This window comes from Phodopus roborovskii, unplaced genomic scaffold (genome assembly GCF_943737965.1).
Source record: "Phodopus roborovskii unplaced genomic scaffold, PHOROB, whole genome shotgun sequence".
Lineage (NCBI taxonomy): Eukaryota > Metazoa > Chordata > Mammalia > Rodentia > Cricetidae > Phodopus > Phodopus roborovskii.
This window is the reverse complement of record NW_026126588.1, coordinates 20,930,372-20,951,670: the sequence shown is the minus strand read 5'-3', so window position 1 is coordinate 20,951,670 and position 21,299 is coordinate 20,930,372. Positions and strand designations below refer to the sequence as shown.

General features: G+C 46.0%; 1 protein-coding gene across 3 annotated transcripts in view; it reads left to right on the top strand.

The window, feature by feature from the left end:
* Window positions 1-20,794, top strand: part of Aff3 (ALF transcription elongation factor 3) — a 403,958-nt gene extending 383,164 nt beyond the window's left edge. For all 3 annotated transcript variants that reach the window (XM_051204402.1, XM_051204400.1, XM_051204399.1), the window contains 7 exons: window positions 6,562-6,625; window positions 8,065-8,201; window positions 9,144-9,215; window positions 10,777-10,870; window positions 13,722-13,771; window positions 13,895-14,118; window positions 16,878-20,794. In XM_051204402.1, the coding sequence (XP_051060359.1) occupies window positions 6,562-6,625; window positions 8,065-8,201; window positions 9,144-9,215; window positions 10,777-10,870; window positions 13,722-13,771; window positions 13,895-14,118; window positions 16,878-16,999 (763 nt within the window). In that variant the 3' untranslated portion in view covers window positions 17,000-20,794. The remainder of the gene's footprint in view (window positions 1-6,561; window positions 6,626-8,064; window positions 8,202-9,143; window positions 9,216-10,776; window positions 10,871-13,721; window positions 13,772-13,894; window positions 14,119-16,877) is intronic.
* Window positions 20,795-21,299: the final 505 nt, after the last annotated feature.

The following is a 21,299-nucleotide window of genomic DNA, read 5'->3' as shown; positions in this document are numbered from 1 at the left end:
GGCATGCCTGCGTGCCATTTTCTTTCCCGCCGATTGGTGCGGGAGCCCAGCTCACTGCGTGCACTACCATCCCGGGACAGGCAGGACAGGCAAAGCAAATGAGCCTCTTCCTCCCCCAAGTGGCTCTCTCTGCCCTCTCTTCCTTCCCTCCCCTTTCACCCTGTCTCCTCCTGCCTTGGCAACCTCCTAAGTGCTCAGCTCCTGTCACTCCTCTTGGCTTATGTTCTCCGAGGGTGTCAACAAGCACCGAGATGACCGAGAGGCTGCCAGGAGAAGGGAGGGAGAGGGCCAGATCATCAGGGCCAGAGCAACTGAGAAGTTGATGGGAAGCCAGCTACAAAGATCCCAAAAGTAACAGATGCCAGGCTGTCGTTTAGTTCTTAAAGCTGTGTCACGTAGCCTTGGAAGGAAGGAAGGAAGGAAGGAAGGAAGGAAGGAAGGAAGGAAGGAAGGAAGTCATCCTTTTGTAGTATCAATACTTGTTAATGGTTGAATAAACATGCAATTCAGACAACAACTGGATCCACCAGGCTGTCAAGAATGAGTACTGAATAAATACAGCTGAATTATAAATACCCTTCCCAGGGGAGGGCCTGGATTTTTCTATCGTTTTCCTTCTTCCACCAACCTACATGAAAGTACATTTAAATTCATGCTCTTCCGCATGATGTTTCCCACGTTTCTTACCAATTAAGCGCCAGTTAGTGCTTTGGGGATGCAAATGAACCGAAGGGGTTAGCACTTATTTTAAAACCGGGATCAAGGTCGGCATGTTCTTGGTAAGCTGCAAGTGCAGACTAGCGTCAGTATGCCTGCCCTCTTCCCCTGACATTCAGGAGAAGCCCGAAAAGCATGACACAGTCGGGTGGCACTGGCATGATTAACAGACTTTCCTTGCAAAAGACAAAATCTGTGAGAATTTATGTCAAGGAGTGAGAACGCTTGCCTCGCCCCGCAGCTCAGACACAGGTCTTATTAGTGCAAAGCCGTGAGCTATATATTATTTGGTGTCATAATTAGTGACAGGGAGCTCTAGCCGAGGAAAATTGAGAGGGATCTGGGATGGCAAGCCCCGGTCCAGGAGTCCCGAATTCATGGAGCTAAGCGGTAAAAGGCTTGGCGAGAAATAAAGCCTGGCTCCCGCCAGCCATATTGCTGTGTTGGAAGCCAGCGGGGCTGGAGGCCAGCACTGCCTGCTGCTTGCTGAAGGATATGCTGTGCCCTGCCCGTATTTCGCATGGAAGAGGCAGTCACGGCCAGAGCACTCAGCCAGTCCACCAAATGTGCCATCTGTCCCCATGACGCCAATAACAGGAGCAGAGCTGCCTAACCCGCCCGGCACTGAGTGAAGACTCCCTGGGACACTCAGAGCTGAAGGCCATCGAGCACGCGAAATGTGAGCGGGAGGAAGGGATGGGGACTTGACATTTGTGATGTGATTATGGGCAGCAGTGTCCTTGCTAAAAAGGTTTTAATTTTACAGAGGATGGGAAGGAAGAGTCCCGTGTATGAGAGCTTGAATCTCTCCTGCAGCATGGTTTAATCAAAGGAAGCCAACTCGAATGTTTGCCTAGGCCGTAAGAGAGCCAGGCAAGGCACTCTGTGGACCTTTCCAGGCCTGGGGAGACCCCACTCTTTGTCCTTAGGGAATTGTCTCCACCATGAATTCCCTTTCTCAGGCTGAGCCCTTAACTTTATTTTGACCAATGGAAAACCCTGAAGAGAAACAACTGTGTGATTTGGGGGGGAAGGGCACCTCTGTTGTTGACTCTTTCGGCTTTGCCAAAGTTCATCTTTTTAAATATCCAACCCAGAGAGGAAGAACACAGACTGATGGCATTCCCTTTCAGTAAAAGTTTCTTAGGTGATTAAAGCTTGCCTCCCTAGTCAGCACAGCGTGAAGAATGGCAGGGGGCTTCTCCCCCTCCTGAGAAGCCGGTGCCAGGGTTAGGGTTCCAGTAGATGTTCAGGAACAAAAGCTGCTTTTCAATCCTTGCTGCTTAAACACCATCTACCTGCACCCTCCAGGTGTGTGCAGACAGCCAGCAGCAGCATCTGGGGGCCCCGGTCCACACACCCACACACGCGCGCACGCACACACACACACACACACACATGGCCAGCAGTGACTGCGGGAGGAGGCAGGTGACAGAGTTCTTGCCCAGCATGCACCTAGCCCTGAGGGTGCCACCCAGTTCTGCAAGCTAGCACTACGAAGCAGTTGTGTGTGGAAAGAGACGTGTGTAACCCCTTACACGGCACATCTCCTTTTGGAAGCAGTACCTCAAGGCTGGGGGACACAGTAGCACCCCAAGGGCACATCAACTGACATTGTGGGTATCAGACGAAAATTCATTTGATACCACTGTTGCTGCTGCTCTGTCTGATGTGGATTTCAGTTCCTGCAAGCAAACCATCCAGATCTCTCCACGCCCGGGGGACCTGTTTGTTCAAGCACAGTGAGCTCTCGTCCCTGCCAGTTTGCACAAAACAGGCTTGCTCTTTGGAGGGACGGCCTTTCAAAGAGGTAGGAATTACAGAAAGCAGTGTGCCAGCCTCTCCGTGGGAGGCCATTCATCTCTCTCTCTCCCTCAGCCGTGAAGGAGAGCAAAAAAACAGAGCCTGCTTCTGAAGCTCCTGTGCTACAAGATATGTCAGGGTCACCCGCACCCTGCAGCGGCTCAGAGCCAAGGCCATGTGTCTGTAGGTGGCGGTGGCGGAAGACAGGAGGAAAAGAAAACGTACCATTTGGATCAAGCACACCAGTTTGCTTTTGTTACAGAGAACCCTTAGAACAAAGATGCACATGGCTGCCTTCCGGCTCTGCCTTCAGCCAGTTCTGATGTCTGGGGCAGTGGGTGTATGTCGTTCCCTTTACAATGTTTAATCGCACTTTTATTCCTCGTGTTCGCGACCGTCATGAAAAATAACGGGAAAGGTGTTATTACAGAAGTTTAAGAACTCTAGATTTCCCACGTAAAGGCAGATCCCATGGAAAACCTATTTTACCCTGAGATGATTGGGTTTTATTTCAGAACCTTTGACATACTACATTCCATACCTGTGACAGCAGCTGACTTGTATACGGCTGTAGGAAGCAATGCCTTCAGGTTAGTGCGTCCACAGCCACGCTGGACAGTCTCAGTGAGTGACACCCCGTTGGTGCCGATGACTTTATAATGGCCTGATTTAAGAGCATAGCAATGGAAATCACCTGAGAGGAGAAAATGGGCCAATCTTGGGGCAATTTTCAGTGCTTAGTATAGAGAGCCCTCCATTATATGCAAAAAAGGATTCTAACAAGCATGTTTGTAAATGGCCCATAGATGGCACCGGGTTTTCTTTGAGCATGGCAGGTTACTGTTGTAGCTGCCAGGATCTGGTCAGAAAATTGGATGTGTTACTTACCTATAGGCATTGCTGTGTGCCTGTGACTGAGCCTCTGCTTCGGGTTTGAAAAATGCATCCATGTGCTGAAGATAAAAATAAATTGATAAAAATTGATTTAAGAACCCATATTAGGGTCTACCGGCTACTGCCATCTCTAAGAGTAACTCAGAAAGCCCAAGATGCCATAGTGTATGACCAAAAGAGGTGTCCCCCCCCCACACACACACCATGGGAATAAATGCATTTAAAATGACAATCTTCTAGTGGCAAAGTCTGCAAAACAGGACACAAAGAAAATGACCAAACTTAGATACTTGAGTGTAGAGCAGATAATGATGTAGAGAATTTCAAGTTGCCATGGAGACACTCTCTGGCTCATTGGCTATGATGCTGCACCCTCTCAGAAGGTACCACTCTTCCCCGAGGCTCAGAAGAAATTCAGCACAATTCAAGGATTACTGTAGGCTGAGGAAGACCGAAAAGGTCAACTGCATGATTCCTACAGGAACGTGCCAGCAGCCAAGCTGCACACATGCGGTGGCTGTAACCCTGTAACCCTGGAAGGTAACTAATTACCCATGAAGGGTAGTGTAGGCAGGTTCTCTGTGACAGTGGGAGGGACGGTGAGAAGCATGGGCAACGTTACTAGGAATGCTGGCAGGGATCATGACAGGATCTGGTGAGCATCAGTGCATAAGCAGAGAGCAGAATACTACAGGCTGGAGAAAGGAAGAAGGGAACTTCCAAACAGGAGTGGCGTGCTCTACCAGAACTGATGGAACCATCCCGGCCGGATCTTACTCCCTGGTGAATACCTCGCCTGAACAAAGATTTGACCTCACAAGTCCCGAAGATTGGTTTCTGGACTGGAAACAAGACGTGTTTTAGAGACACTGGTCAAGGAGCAAGGCTCCAGGTTGACTCTAAGGGAGTTGAACTGTAAGCCCCAGAACCAGGGTAGAAAAAAAGCCAACTTGGGCGGTGTGTCTTTAAGAGAAGAGGAATTCTAAAAAAGGAAGCATCTGGCAACAAGAGAGAACTTGGGAGAACTGTAACCTCCCCTCAAACTGTAGGCCCTGGGATCTGAAGCTCAGGAGTCAGTCTAGGCTGGGACTGGGGATGACTCTATTTGTCTGTGCTGGAATGTGAAGCCAAAGAGCAAACACGGCAGCACGTGTGTTGTATGTTCCTTCTAATGCTGTAGCAGCAGATGTGTGTCAGACTCAGCGGGATGTCATGGATGTTTGTATGTCATAACTCCAAACCCACAGGGTCTCGAACATCCAGAAATGATCCCTAACATGGATTGGCACCACTGGCTACTCGCTTTTGTAGACCAGCCTGTCCTGGAACTCACAGAGATCCGCCTGCCTCCCGAGTGCTGTGAGATTAAAGGCGTGTGCCGCCACCACCTGGCTGGCTTATCGCTTTTAACAGTTACACTCACTTTAATTCAGGATGTTGGCAATGGAGGAGGTTGTCCACATATGGGGCAGAATATACATAGAAACTACATAGCTTCTGCTCAGTTTTATTGTGGATCTAAAAAAAAAAAAAACACACAAAACAAAACCACACACACACACACACACCCCTCTGAGAAGTTGAAAGCAAACAATAAAAGTTGCCAAAGTTTGAATCAAGTCAATAAGTAGCCAAGGAGGAGAACCTGCCTGTGCCTGAAGGGCCATTCAAGTGTAGGTGTGGGTTCCAGGGAGATGAACTAGAAAAGCAGGCCTGTTTTACTGAGGAGACCTTCAGCCACAACTGAGACCTGCCAATCAGAATGGAAGGCTTTGGGAGCAAGGACGGAGAAGGAGCCATTGCCCAAAGACAGTTGCGTTCAGGAAATCCTGCAGCTTCTTTGTGGTAACACACCAACACGTCCGTCCCAGTATATTGCCACAACTCTGACGGTGTTTGTAGAGGAGCGAGAGGCAGGATACGAGGTCCTTTGTTGTTCTTGTCATTGGTTTCTGGTGCAGACTAATTGTTTGCTTTGACCCTGATTTTGTTTCTTTGCTTGATTAATTAAATGTCATGTTCTAGCCAAGCCAAGTTCATTGTCATTGTACATTACTGTTTCTCTACGCATTTTGATCTCTTTGAGTAAAGGAATGTCCTCACTACCTGGTATTACAATGAGGTAAAAGACCCATTAGAATCTAATCTAAACAAGACAGTTTAAAATAAGCGTATCACAGTTGGTTAAACAGCCTATGACTGATGTCTCTGCTGACATCATATCCCCTGGCTGATATCTGCTGTTTATGCATAAGTCAAGTTTATTGATCACATAACGCACCGAATACAAAGAAGTTTATGCTGGTGGCATATAAGGGATGTAAATGTATTTTTATTTATTTATGTTTTTGATAATCTATTAGACTAAGCATTTTAAAGGTAACAACCGATGAGTGGCCTAGTGTGACTTGGGTTGCTACGCACATTCATACCTGTCTCAGGACAAATTACCTTCATCTCCCAGAAGAACTGGCACTGGCCAGGGTTATTGCTTTAATAACACACATGTCTAATGCTCCTGTTTACCAGCTAGCTAATCAGCACTCCAGAGGATACATGTGGTGTTTGCATTGTTACAAGGTAGACATCATTTTACAATTAACTTCATTACAACTAGAACACAATTCTTCAGCTTTCACCATGAGGCTTTAAGATAACTATATGTGCACGCAACTCTAGTTACTACTTATGTATATAAATGATGCACTCATAAGAACAGATAAATATTCTCACCCATACATATCCATGAAATTATTACCAGATATACATACAGGTTTGCTTTTTTTTTTTTTTTAATCAAAGGGGGATAGTCTTCTGTAGATACTATGCAAAATAAGATTTTCCACTTTTTTCTTACCCATACAATAAAATAAAAATCTTATTCACAAATTAGGCACTAAGGGACCACATTAAAGCAACTATAAATATAGGCTATCTGAATGCATTGAGTGGGTTTTGAATTGCTAACTTAGGAGAAAAATAATGTGTTTTATGTACAGGCTGTAATTTGAAAGTGCAAAAAGTATACATGATTCTATATTAAAGCAGGGTTTTTAAATTGTGCTTTATGTTTAAATGAAAGAAAAGCGTATCTTCAACAGATCTTGCACTTAAGCAATAATGGCATCTAATACTCTCTCCTTGTAGGCCTCGTAGTGCAGATTATTTTATGCAAGAAGCTAAACGGATGAAGCATAAAGCAGATGCGATGGTGAGACCCTTTTCTTTCCAGATTTGTTCATCCAAATTGTGTTTGTGCTGAAGCTTCATCACTGGGGCAATATAGCCGGGGTAATTATAAAATCTATTACAAGCATGGCTAGGCCTGCTAAATGGGAAAATGTTTATATAATCAAAGGCTCATAGCCCAATAAATTATGGCTTCACTCAGTAAGGCCCAACTGGAAGAAAGCCCTGGGTAAATGAATATTTCAATTCAGTCTTAAGGTTTGAATAGTAAACAGAGCCAGAGGAATCAGTGGGCGGAGCTATTGGAAAGAAATTGAATTTGCATTTTCCTCTCTGGCTAGTCTAGCTGGCTCTTCTTGGCTCAGTGCCACCACAAATCTCTTTTCAGGACAACTAGTTCCTGGTGTATATCTACCCAAAAAGAGTGCATCCCCTGAAGTGTTCAACATAGAAACGATCACCCGCACTCAAAACCTTAAAGTTGCCGTGACTTGATCTTTGCAAAGAATAACTTTTCTGATGTGTGTGACCTATTTATTTCAGGAAAGAAATAGGCTTTTGGTTTGTGTGCTTGCTTGTTTGCCTTTTAGATGACAAGGTAGTTCCTACCCTAAGGCCTCTTCCAGAATGATGTCTTTCTTCCTAGAAATTCTAGTTTTCTTCCCCTCCAGGGTTCATAACAAAGATCAGTCAGGGGGCTGGAGATAAAGGTGGCTTCTCAAATGCCTTGCAGAATATGATTCCAGAGAGGAAGATGTGTAAGTCCTAGCCGTTGCCTACCACACATTTATTATCCAAGTCAGCTTCCAGGGAACACTGGGAAATGTGGGAATAGCAGTGAATACCAGAAAACAGAGACGGTTGAATGGACAGCCCCTGCCCACGTAGCCGGACAATCCCTGCGGCTGGTGGAGTTTAGTCATCTGAAGGAACTGATGTGTGGAGCTCCCTCTCTCCAGCACTCTGTTTTCAAAAGAGAGAAAGGAAGGAAGGAAGGAAGGAAGGAAGGAAGGAAGGAAGGAAGGAAGGAAGGAAGGAAGAGCTGTATACACACTGTGTTTCATATCCATGTGTGTCTTTGATATACAGTTAAGCACAGAAATGCACTAACAGTAACCGGTAACTGATATTAATGTAGGGCAATTATAATAGAAAGCTGTGGTAATAAAATGTATACGTCCATGAGTTGTTTATTGCTGGAATTTTGCTCGCACCATTTTCAGACCCTACTGACCACAGGTACCCGCAATCATAGAAGATGAGCTGAGGATGGCAGGGAGGGCCTACATATCTATTTCTTTTTTCTCTCAGCTCCGTTGTAGGCAATTTTAGAGCTTGAAAGTTGGGTTTCTCAAAGCATATAAGCTATGTGGTGATGGCCCTTGTTTTTCTATTAAAAAAAAAAAAAAAAAAGCAAAGCTCCCTCTTATTAAGGAAGACGCCACTGATTCTGTTGGTCAGGTGGAGAAGTTTGGGAAAGCTTTGAACTATGCCGAAGCAGCCTTGTCCTTCATCGAGTGTGGGAATGCAATGGAGCAAGGCCCAATGGAATCCAAGTCTCCCTACACCATGTACTCGGAGACGGTGGAGCTCATCAGGTAAGGTCTGCCTCCAGCAGGGGGCGCAGTGAGGAGCCGGAAGGCTGTGTCCATAAGTACTTGAGCAATGCTAAGCAGAGAAAGGCAGCCTGCAGTGTCAGCCCCTGGGGACCAGTGTTTAGTCCCCAAAATAAGAACAGCTCTCACGTGGCGTGCGGCCCTCTTTTCTGTGTGAGACAGGGCATCTCCTGCTCAAAGCATCCTTGACTGTCCAAGGGACATGTCCCCATGTCCCCTCAGAAAATAGACGTTAAAACATACTGCCGCCAGCTATACTGTCATCAGATAAGAGCCACACATAGCAAGGACAGAGGTACGTTAAGCATCCACCTAAGTACAGGGGTGGACGTGGCCTCCATTCTCAGTGTCTCGGCGTAAGTTGAAATGTAGAAAAATGGACACTTTACCGCACTGGTGATGACCCTTGAGCTTGCAGCACTCCTGAGAGTTTGTCCCGAGCCATGAGAGAGCGGGAAGTGGCGCATCCTCATACGTGTCTTCTCCTTTTAGTCGCCACAGTACTGCCATCAGCTGGCTTTTAAGGCACTGGGAGCACCTACAAACTGGGGCTGGAGAGCTGGCCCGGTGGCTGACAACACCTGATGCTTGTGCAGAGGACCCACGTCCCAGGCCCAGAGCTCACAATAAATGGCTCACAACCGCTTGAGCTCCAGCGGACCCAACACCCGGTTCTGGCCTCTGTGGGCGTCCACACTGACACTTACCCACATGCACATACATTTTTTTATTTATTTATTTTACATAACCAAGTCCATTTAAATGAAAACATTTATAGACAATATTTGGGAATCGTTCTTTCCAAACTGCTTCCTCATGCACATACATTTTTTTAAAAGAAAAGAAAGAACATGTAAGCGTGGAGAGGAGAGAGGGGTTCCGCTGATAACCAGAGAGGGCTTTTTAATTTCTATTTTTTTTAAGGTACGCTATGAGACTAAAAACCCACTCAGGCCCCAACGCCACACCAGAGGACAAACAACTCGCCGCACTTTGGTAAGTGTAACCCCAGCCCTGTAAACAGGATGGCCAGCAGCTTTGCACTTCCCGTACCTCTAACCCACTGACCCCAAGCTGCTCCACCAGCCAAGAGGCCCAGTCTGCCCTTTACTGCACTACCCTGAATCCGCGGTGTCCAAAGGATCAGAGTGGGTGGGTGGTGTCACTAGCCAGTCAGAGCAACCAAAACCAGCAAGCTCCCTGTCCCAGAGAAAGAGGTGGCAAACAACAAACACTCATGTTGATCTCGGGCCACTACACATGCATGGAGAACACACTCATATCCACATATGCGCACACGCGTGCACACACACACATACACACAAGCAAAGCAAAACAGGTCCCGCCTCATTCATTTGAATGTGAATTGTATTAAATGGAATTATCCTGTGTTTTAACACTTCAGATGCAGTCAGAATCATTGACGAGTTACTTTGCATGCCAAATCGTATGAATAGATACGATCCATTAGAGTTACCAATACATTGAGCTGAGGGCCGCTAGCTCGCTATACTTAGATAATAAAATCATTTCTTTCATACTGGCTAAAGGGTAATCGATCTCCCTATGCTTAGGATTACAGTAACAAGTACTGCGCGGTGGCAACTCCCCACGGCATCTTTTCTGAAGGCCCCCTCCCGTTCCTCTCTGCAAGGCCCTCTCTGGCTCTCTCCTGTGTTTTGCTCCCTGTGGGCTTCATGGAGCTCAAGATCTAATCTGAGAGATAGAAAATCAAATGGAATCCCAGGCGGGGTAGCAGCCGCATAGACACAGGAGGGTCCCGCGCTGTTTGACATAATTTCGTGTGGAGTTTGGAGTGCTACGAGCTAGATCGAGTTGTGCTGGGCGTGTTACGACTCCAGCACCTCAAAACCTGGCCTCAGCTGGGGAAGAGTTACGAGTCAGAAGCACCCGGGGAAGAGAGAATCAGTCTCAGAAAATGCTAAACATACCCTTTTCTTTACTGGGGTACCATAATGGGATTAATAAATTGACGGTGGTTAATAATTAATGTTGGGATGTATGAGTGACATAAACAATTATACAAGACATTGTAGGAAATAAGCAAACATAACTCGCCCCCGATTAGTACTCTGTTGTTTGTAGTGCACTTTATTTGAACTCATTACGGCCCAGTAAAGTGTTAACAAGCAGAGGTAATAGAAATCTGTGAAATTGCTGTCCAGTCTGCAAAGCCAATAATAGCTCACCCAGTAAAGCAGGCTGCATGCTGGCTGTCCCTCAGCCTCTCGTGGGGAGAGACTGCTCTCTAGTGGTGGGAGGAGAAAGCAGCCTGACCCTGTTCCCAACAAAGAGCTGTCAAAGCTGTTGTTACACATCATCTGGTGGTAAATGCATGTATGGAGTGCCTCCTTGGAAGTTTGAATTATTGTTTTGTTTTTTTTTTAACAAGAGAAGCGTCAGATAATCACGCAAATACTTGATATGGGAACATTTTGGATGTATAAGTGTGATGGAAATATTGAGTTGGAAACAACAGAATTTGTTCTGAAGCTTCAGTGTGATGGACGACTCTTTACCCTCTCTTCCTCTGCAGTTACCGATGCCTGGCTCTCCTATACTGGCGGATGTTTCGACTCAAAAGGGACCACGCTGTAAAGTATTCGAAAGCACTTATCGACTATTTCAAGGTACTGTCTAGCAAACAAGCAGCATGTCTTCTCGTGGTGAGCTGTCTCCCTGACAGCTTTCCCTGAGAGGCCTCATCCAGCCCATTGCGCTGAGGCTAAACCTGTCATCTCCGTTCCCCAGAATCACCCTTTTATGACACACTGTGGCTTGTAGGACTCAGAGGGAGACTTGGTCTTGAGAGCCCAGCTAATATGTCTGCCTGCCTTCATGTCCTTGTTTTTACGGCCTGTAAACAAAGAATGCCCGATTATTCGCCCTCAGTGACCTGGGGATTGGTCTTTAGAACAGATATAATTCCTTATGGCCATGTAGAATTCTTGGAAGTAACTACTTAGACCCAGTCCGCCTAGTTAGTCTCTAGCAGCTGATTTAATCTTTGATGTCAATGTTATTTGTAAAGATAGGAAAAGGCTTGTTACAGCTCCGAGACCCTTGATAGCAATGTGTGATGAGAGGGATTGAATTGCAACCATGGCAACTTTTTATCTCAGAGAATTAAATTCTTTTCACTAGAAGAATACATAACAAACAGAAGAGAAACACCTTTTTGATGTAGCGTTGCAAAGTGACCCTGAAGTTAATCTCTCATTCAGAGTTTCTGGGCCTCTCTCTGTCTGAAATGACACCACCACAGTCTCCACCAGCCCCTTACCATACACAAGGACACAGCCGTCATTTTCAACCCGTTCTTGTCAACCTGCACACCCTAGCGACCAGTCAGATGGCCAGGCCATGCTGGAGAATCCCTGGGCTTTGTCCAGTGCAAGGCCAGCTTCCTAGTTGTGCATACCAAATGACTTCTGCTGAGTCCCCGTGAGCAGTGACTGAGTGAGACAAATACCAGGCATGGTGGGCTTGCCCGTGATCCCAGCACTCAGGGGGCAGAAGTCCCAAGCCAGTCACATCTGTGTACAGTGAGGCCTGTCTCAGACAAACATACTCAAGTGGGGTAGTGATTTTCAGGAACTCAGAGTCTAAGAGGCGAATTATTACAGCAAAGTCAAAACACAATGCTTGAATAAAGAAGAAAACTGAATTCCTGGGAATTCTGACAAACTTTTAAGGAGATTGAAAATAGTTTTTAATGTTTATATCCAGTCCAAAAGTATGAACAAAATGGGTAAGAGAACAAGAAATCATACTGTCCTCTAGGAGCTATTGGCTTTGCTTTCCATCAATTCTATATTTTGCAGTATGCTGTAAGTGGCAGATTGTATTAATAATAGCGTACGATGTGATGCTTTGAAAGGAGCGGGGATACCCTAGCCTGGCATTCTTGTTCCAGCCCTCTCTGTGAGACAGATGGAAATGGCAGTCTTCGCTTGCTGAGAGCCCGAAAGGCCATCCTGGCAGCCTCTGCACTGACACTGGACAGCCAGTCACTTCCTGAAAGCTCCTTCTGCCAGCAGCTCCTGTGTTTGTTAGGAGCTGCTGAGTGTGGTTGCTCAGAGACTGTCCCTTCCCCTCATAGCCATGTAGACGATAGGAGCGAGATGTGGCTCTCAGACAGGAACCCCGGCTGCACTTGGTGACGTCCCTTGCTTAACAGAAGTCTTTCTGAACATTTTTGCTGGGCTGGCATGCTGCCTCAGTGAATAAAGGCTCTCAGCACCAAGCCTGGCTGGTGATTTGGGTTCCGTCCCCAGGACCCACAAGTAGGCGTGAACTGACTGACTCCTACAAGTTGTCTTCTAACATCTACATGCCGTGGTATGCTCATACACATACACACACATTCAGACAGACAGACATGCAGAATATTAAAAACTGTTATTTCATTTGTTTTTATTCACTTATTTATTGCCAGTTTGTTTCTGGGTTTTTTGTGATGCCTGGGATTAAACCCAGGAGCTCCTATACCAGTCAAGTACTGTATGACTGAGACACACCCCGATCAGGAAAACACGTAAATGCCTGCTGCAGGTGCCTAGCCTGTGAACTATAACAACCTAAATCGGGCTACCTAAGTATTCCGAGGGCTAGTGATGGAGCTGAATGGTAGAGTGCCTCCTTGTAACACTTGGGTTCAGTACCCAGTACCACCAAAAAAAAAAAAAGTAAAACCTGTGTGTCATAATGAAATCTCTTGGTTCTATTAATTGTGTTAACATTTATGCTAATAATAAGATATCAATAAATGTCAGAATTTTTAAATTTTTCTGTTAGGAAATAATCTGAAACTATCACTTGAATAGTATTCTCTTATTCCTTTAAGAGGAATAATTTGTTATTGTTGTGTTTGAGATGGAGTCTCTCTGTGTTGCTCTGCCCGTCCTAGAATTTGGTCTGTAGACCAGGCTAGCCTCAAACTGAGAGATCTGCCTGCCTCCCGTGTGCAAGGATTAAAGCTGTGTGTTACCACACCCAGCATTAAGAGGGATAATTTTAAAGTTCATAATTTAAAACAGTAGGGTTTCATGACATACTTTCCTCGAAAGTCTCTGTAAATAATCCCTAGATTTAGATATAAGATTAGATATAAGGCATTTTTATCATGCTATGAGCAAGGGTTCCCACTCTTTCCAGAAGATTTAGACTACTCTCCAATGAAAACTCTAAATAGTTATGGATAACTTGGTGCCTAAAATTTGTTTGTAAAAACCTCCACTGGGTAAGGCACGTGTGTACAGGTGTGCTCACACACGTGTGCACACTCATTCATACACACTGGCTTCCTCCGAGGGAAGAATAGCCTTGTGATTGTAGCGCCCCCCCCCCTCCACCCTCCAAGCTGATTTCTGTGATTCCGCACTGACCTACCGATTATCACGGTCACGTTAAAAGTTGCTGCTGTTCCCTGGTTAGCCTCAGCCAGTGGTACTCACCGTCCACATTTTTATTTCCTTGCAGAATTCATCGAAAGCTGCCCAAGCCCCATCCCCATGGGGGTCCAGTGGCAAGTAAGTTCACCTTTCCCAAACGCAATACGCCACGCATTGCATGATGGCACGGCTCTGAGTGGGCTGCCCGGCTCGCCTGCTCCCAACCTCTCCTCTCTGGCTTTTCTACCTCTCTCCTTCCAGGAGCACTGGAAGCCTATCCCCCATCTCTCCCAACCCTTCTCCCCCCAGCTCCGTGGGGTCTCAGGGCAGCCTCTCCAGCTCCAGTGCCCTGTCCCCGTCAACCATCGTCAGCATCCCCCAGCGAATTCACCAGATGGCAGCCAATCACGTCAGCATCACCAACAGCATCCTCCACAGCTATGACTACTGGGAGATGGCCGACGACCTGGCCAAGGAGAACAGAGGTATGTGCATCCCGTGGGGAGTGGGGACCCGCTGGCACCTGCTGCATGGACCTGCTCTTACCCTCACTGTGGAAGCAATTAAATGAGATACACACAGATGCAGGGGAAATTCAGACGTGAATGGATGTCGATACACACACACACACGGCATTTCCCAGCTTACAGAGGGCTCCTTCCTTGCACACAGAATCTATTTCCTTGTGACTCATGCCCCCAAGACCTAGCCTAGTTCCTAGAACTCGGCTGGGGTTCCAAAAATATCAAATATATGAAATGAATGAATGTGAATATTACCAGCTTTTTTTTTCTGTCTGGGCTGCTAGCCGGGCTTGGTGGTACTCCAGAAATTGAGGCAAGAAGATTGCCAAATCCAAGTTCCAAGCTAGCCTGGGCTACATAAATAAGACCTTGTCTCAAAAAAAAAAGTGTTACTTGCTTAGAAGAGATTATCTTACATGTAGTATCGAATTAACACTTGTTTTGCTAATGGTAGAAATAACAGGGGCCAACAAGGGGGCTCAGTGGATACAAGCCCGACAGCCTGAGTTCAGTCCCTGGAACCCACAGTAGAAGGAGAAAACCAGGTCCCCAAAGTTGACCTCTGTGTTCCACACATTTGCATAAGCATTTCCTCCCTTTCTCATGCATTCTCTCCACACACACACACACACACACACACACACACACACAGACACACACACACACAGACACACACACACACAGACACACACACACACACAGACACACACACACACAGACACACACACACACACACACACACACACACACACACAGACACACACAGACACACACACACACAGACACACACACACAGACACACACACACAGACACACACACACAGACACACACACACACAGACACACACACACAGACACACACACACACACACACACAGACACACACACACAGACACACACACACACAGACACACACACACGCACGCACACACACACAGACACACACGCACGCACACACACACACACACACACACACACGAAAACTTTAACATAGTAATGAGTGCTTTCTGTGGCTCAATACAGAGGGAAAGGTTTTCAGGTAGCCAATCACAATTATATATGATAACTGTTTTGATACCGCGCTTACAGAATCATGAAGTTGCCTGATTTCTCAATCCATCCCTCTGGTGTCAGACATTTAAGTTATTTCTAGTTCTTTTTCTACCTGTGACAAATAATGTTTCAGTAAATCATTGTTTTCTGTGTGTGTGTGTGTGTGTGTGTGTGTGTGTGTGTGTGTGTGTGTGTGTGGTTTTTCAAGTCAGGGTTTCTGCCAAGCCTTCTGTCTCCAAGGTGCTGGGATTAAAGGTATGCACCACCACTACCTGGCTCTTATTGCATACTTAAGAGAGAGTTATGGAAGTTAAATTTTGGGTGTCGGTGAATAAAGATCCTTTTTGTCATTTTTATTTTGGTTTGGTTTTTGAGACAGAGTCTCGCTCTATAGCGTACGCTAGCCGGAACCTCACTAGGTAGGCAAAGCTGACTTTGAGCTCACCGTGTAGCCCAGGTTGGCCACAAACTCATGATGAACCTCTTGCCTCAGCCTTTGGAGTGATCACAGGCATGAGCCACCACACCCCACTGTATCTTAATAGATGAAAAGTTGAACGATTCGCTCCTCTCCCCCCAGCAACAGGTGAGAATGCCAGTCAAGCTCATTTTCTGACAAGACTCTAGTTAGAGCCAGATGATAGCATGGATGACCCCCGAGTACTGGGGGGTGGCTGATGTGAGGTCCAAGGCAGTATGCCTCGAGAGCCCAGTGGGCAGGATAGGAGGCTTTGATGGCAGGCTTTGGGCCCCCAGGAGGAGCTCTCCAGAGGAGCTGGTGTGGAAGAGGGTTTTGAAAAGGACGTAGTTCAACGGCTGAAGTAGACCAAGGTGGGTATCACAGGTGGGTTAAGCAAAGCAGGCAAATGTAGAAAGATAATCTCCCCAGTCTGAGAGACCATGAGCGAGCACCGGCCACCGCCCGCTAGGTGCCTCCTTCCAGAGGTCTCAATGACATGTCTAGGGTACAAAGTTGGTTCTTCCTGTTCACCCACCATAGCTCCTTCAGTGTTGAGTCTTTCCTGAACCTTCCCTTCCTCCTTTCTTAGGAGGACACCGCTTAGTGTGTGTGTGTGTGTGTGTGTGTGTGTGTGTGTGTGTGTGCGCGTGCGTGCGCGTGTGTGGGTATATGTATATATATGTGTGTGTGTGTCTACACACACACACCTTTGAAACGTTGTCTCGGACTTCATTCAGCCACGCACCTGTGGCAACAGAGCAGCTGTGAGGTCTGGCTTGTCCTCCCCGCACCCACCCACTTTCCCAGGAAGTACCCAGGTACAAAGTAAAGGAGACAGCAAACGCAGAGCCTATCCCAAGCTAGAAGGTGACTTCAGCAGAGGTGACCGCTTGGGCGGGATTTGCCAGCTGTCCTAGAGCCCCGCTCCCTGGACCCCTTCAGGGGACACCCATGACAGGCGACAATGGAATCATGGAGAGCTGAGTCACACTGACACCCTGCGAAAAGCATTTTCCTACCAGGAGGAAGTAGCTGGAACGCACAGACATAAATGTGGCAGAATAACAGCCGAATGTTTGGATGTAGGGTTTTACTCTGTCCCAGGGAAATGCCAAGCCACATAGACAATGGAGAATGGTTGAGAGTGGATTCTTTCTGAAGTCGTCCGGGCCTTGACACCCCCCCCCCATGTCTCTCTGTCTCCTAGAGTTCTTCAATGACCTGGATCTGCTCATGGGACCTGTCACCTTGCACAGCACCATGGAACACCTGGTCCAGTATTCCCAGCAAGGCCTGCACTGGCTTCGGAGCAGCGCACACCTGTCCTAGGGACCTTGCCCTCGAGCCAGACCGCATTTTTCCTCTCCTTGGTGGCCCAGTGTTCTTCTGGACTCTGTGTTGCTGACATTCCTAGCCCACAGCTTCTCCCAAACTGTGGTGAACATTTCCTCAGACTCCAACAGTGATCTTTTTCTGGGGCGTGTGTGTTTAGGTGTGGGTTCGTACGAAGCTTTCTGTGTGTGTGTGTGTGTGTGTGTGTGTGTGTAAGATCAACAGCTCTTCGAAACACAGTTTCTTTGTCTGGTTCCTATAATCCCAAGCTAGACAACTGATTAGAGATTCCTCACTGGAGGAAATCCACGCAGCACAGGCGTGTCCACACTCCCACAGACACATCCCACCCCCCACCCCACCCCCAGTGCTAAGCCATTGCCTTCTTAGAAAGTTCCACCAAAATCTCATGTGTTGCTGAACCTGGTGTGATCCAGCACGCAAAAAGCATAACTGCCGGATGCATTGAACCTAGCTCTTATATTATTGATTACTTTCAGTATTACATACAAGTCCCCAATTGCTTTCGGTTGTTGTATATTAATGAGCAATTGAATAATGGAAACAAGTCAGTTATTTTTGTGCCGGAAGTTCGCTAGATTGCATGTAACCACACTGCCTTGCCCGTCCTCTCTCTCATACCCTCGCCCAGCCCTCATCACCTACTGAACGGAACACATTATAAGCCGCCAACGTCCCTTGCCTCGTCCCCACCTAGTGTGCAGATGGCCCCAGGATTCAGCGAAAGCTCAACAACCACAAAAGCAACGGTGACCATTTTGGTTTGGAAATCCAGTCCACCCCTGTGGCAGTAAACCCTCCAGGCACACGGGTTTCCTCTTCCTGCCACTGTGAGTCTGTGGCCCTAGAGCCACCTGGCTGTTGTCAGCCAACACATTGCAAGTCTTTTCTTTCTGCAATAGCTTCCTTGCAGCTTGTCTTGCCCAAATGAAGACACTGTCTAGAACATGCCATCCCTGGGTCTGGCCGTCGCTGTCGAGTCTGGGAGCCGGTCACTGCTGGGGTGTCTGCACGCACAGTGTGGGCTGTGAGTGCATTTTGGTTTGGGGATATTTCTCAAGCTTTCCTTAAGCTCCTCACACTGCAAGGGAAGTTACCCCTTTGACGACCATAACTCTGTCTGGAGTAGCAATGACCGGAGTGTCTTACATATAGCTTGAGCATCCGGTGTGTTTATGACTTGACCATAGTTCTTTTCTGGATTGTTTTTGGTTTGAGTTTTGTTTTGGTTTTGGTTTTTGCTTTTTTGACTTTATGTTTTAGTTTTTCAGCATCTTGTTTACAGTTTTTGTCTGTTTTTTTTTTCTTCTCATATTCTGTCATACCCTAGAGACTTAGTCTTCTTGTTAAGTATATGTGGATCTGAAATATTAGTATAAAGAAACAAGTCCTACAAACGAGATGCATCTTGCCACACTTTAAATACAAACTAATGTCCTCGAGTAATTGTCACCAGTGTGCCATGTCAGCCAGAGGAGGATAGGTAAGACCACCTCTGCAGTCCAATGTTGAAGGTGGCAGGGTCCTAGAGCATGTGTCCTGTGTTTCCACGGTCTCCCCGCGAGCTTGGTTATGTTCGTATTGGCATTTTGTCAGCCTTCTCAGTCGGCAGCAAATAAGACTGCTCTCATTCCCCAGATCGTAGTGCAGATTCAGAACAGCTGACCATGGTTTGGCGATCCATACCAGACTGAAATTTGTGGGATTTGCGTTCGGCTTTGACCCTCAGACTCTTGAAATTTTCAGCAGTACGTTGACTTCAGATGTTTTGGACCAGAAATTTTTTTTTTTAAGATATTGAATATTTGTGAATACATAATTAGGGGAAGAGGACTCAAGTCTAAATATGAAAATCATTTACATTTCATATATACCTTGTATACATGAAAGTAATGTCTGCAGTATCGATTGTAAGCCATCCCATGAGGTCAGGTATGGGATTCATCCCTCAACGTCATGTCACTGCTCAAGAAGTTTTAGATTTTGGGGCAGGTTATGTTTCAGAGCCTTGAGATGAGAGCACCCCACCCGATCTCCACGTTTATATTTATCCACACCGCGTGCTCCTTGTGTCCCCTTTCACTTAACTGTCGGCAGGTTTGTGATCCTATCCTATGTTCCAAGTCTGAATATAAGAGATTTTCAATCACCTTTTGTGCAGGAGTGAGACTTTGTTCTGGTTGCTGTCGGTGAATTCTGGTGTAAAGTTCAAATTCTCACATAGAGGAGGAATACCCTCAGGGCCTCTCTGCAACCTTGGGGAGCTTTTCTGGTCCCAACTCCCTTAGTTGTAGCACCCCTGGATCCACATCCCTGGAAAAGCCCCATCAGATTGCAAAGGTGGCCTATGGCTCGTTGCCACAGCACAGGTTTGATGAACACACTGGGGCCTGTTTCCTGACAGAACTTGTGGAAACTGGTCTCCTGGAGATGTAGTCAGGGCATCCAGGTCCTGTCCGTGTCTCGCCTCATCCATGGAGCATGTGTCAGGCCCAGTGTAGGTAATTTTAGGAAGAAACCATCTTCCACTTGATGGGATTCAATGTTGACAGTTCTGGTAAGGAACCGTCTTCAGCTTGATGCCATGGAAGTCCTCCATAGCATGTTCCTTTCCTTAGGCTGGATTGCAGGTTGAAGCATCTTTCTTATGTTTTATGGCTATAAAAGTCCTACATGTTCATTATAGGAATTCAAATAATGCTGAAATGTAGAAGATGTAAGTTGCCTCACCTGCCCCAAGATGACCACAGTTTGGTGATCTGTATCCTTCCAGAAGTTTTTCCTTTTAAACATGAAATGTATTACCACTTGTGTCCATCTGAAGACATCCCACCAAAGACCAACTGGTCTTATGTCCTGTGACCTGAGTAGATGCCACCCTTTGTCACATGTTAGAATTACCTTTGAAAGGGAGTATATAAGTATTCCTGCACAGACTTCTGCATTAGTTAGCACTCTGCACAGACGAATGTCCTCTGCAAATGTGCTAGAGAGAGGTTTGCTTCTGGAAACATCCAAATTGCAAATGGAAACTTGAACCCACTCTAAAGAGGAGTGTCCTGAAAATATACGCTAAACAGTTGACAAACCATGCTCTAGACTGAACACGTGGAATGCAATGCAATGAGACATTGTGCACTGGAATGTTTAGCAGTGGTGTTTGTGCTGATGTCAGTTATGTACGTCTCTGACGCCCATACAAAATAGACACAGTTTGTATAAATGCATACATTTGAAAATACATATGTACAGTACAGCTAACACAAAACCGTAGTGCGCCTGACATATTACTAGTGCCTAATACCGAGTATAAGTCACTGCGTGTCCACGTCACCTTGGAAGTGCAGTCATTGTTATAAAATTAATCAATGCAGCGACATTATTTATGAATCACATCTTTGAAACTGTGCAGTAGCATACGCATATATATTTTTAAACGACATTTTTCACAGTTTTCCAGAGTTACTGTTGAAATCTGTATCGCCAAAAAGAGAGAGAGAATGCAAGGTGTTTTATTATTATTATTATTATTATTTTTATTTTTAATGATGTAGACACTCCAGACACAGTGATCTGCGTGTGGTTTCCTATTTGTAGATAACCAAGAGACGTTAGCAGTCACCAGCCTTAATGCATGTACAGGATACTATTGTGACTTAATTTATCTGCAGTTTTTAATCCATTACAAAATTGGAATTTATAAACAGACTTGGATTGAGTATGTCTGCCTTTCTAAGGTTGCAAACGATACATTAAATGATTTATGTTGTACGTGAGACAAATCGAGTTGTACGTTAAAAAAAAAAAAGTTCACCAGTTCTCTTAATATTTTACAAGGAAACTTTAGAATTGAAATATTTTCAAAGCAATATTCTGGCTCCCAGCTTGGAACTGATTTAGAAGCAATCTTTTCTCATGAATCTCTTTTTGTCTGTCTTTCCTTTCTTTCTCTCTCTACGTTACTTTTTTCTTTCTCTTATTTATTTGTTCCTTTCTTTACCTCCTTCTATTCTAGGCATTAAACTTAGAGCCTTACTCATGCTGCACAAGCTCTAGACCACTGAACTGCACTCACTGATACTTTTAATGGGTTATCATTGCTAAGTCTGATTTTTTTTTTTTCCCAATAGAACTGTAGTTTCCTACTTCTGCTTTCCATACCCAAGTGTGTCCATCCTCCCTTCCTCTCTCCCTCCCTGCCTCACACACATTTTTTTAAGACTGCTGATGAGGAAACCAGGTTCCTGTCGGTGACTACATGGATGGGCACCTACTC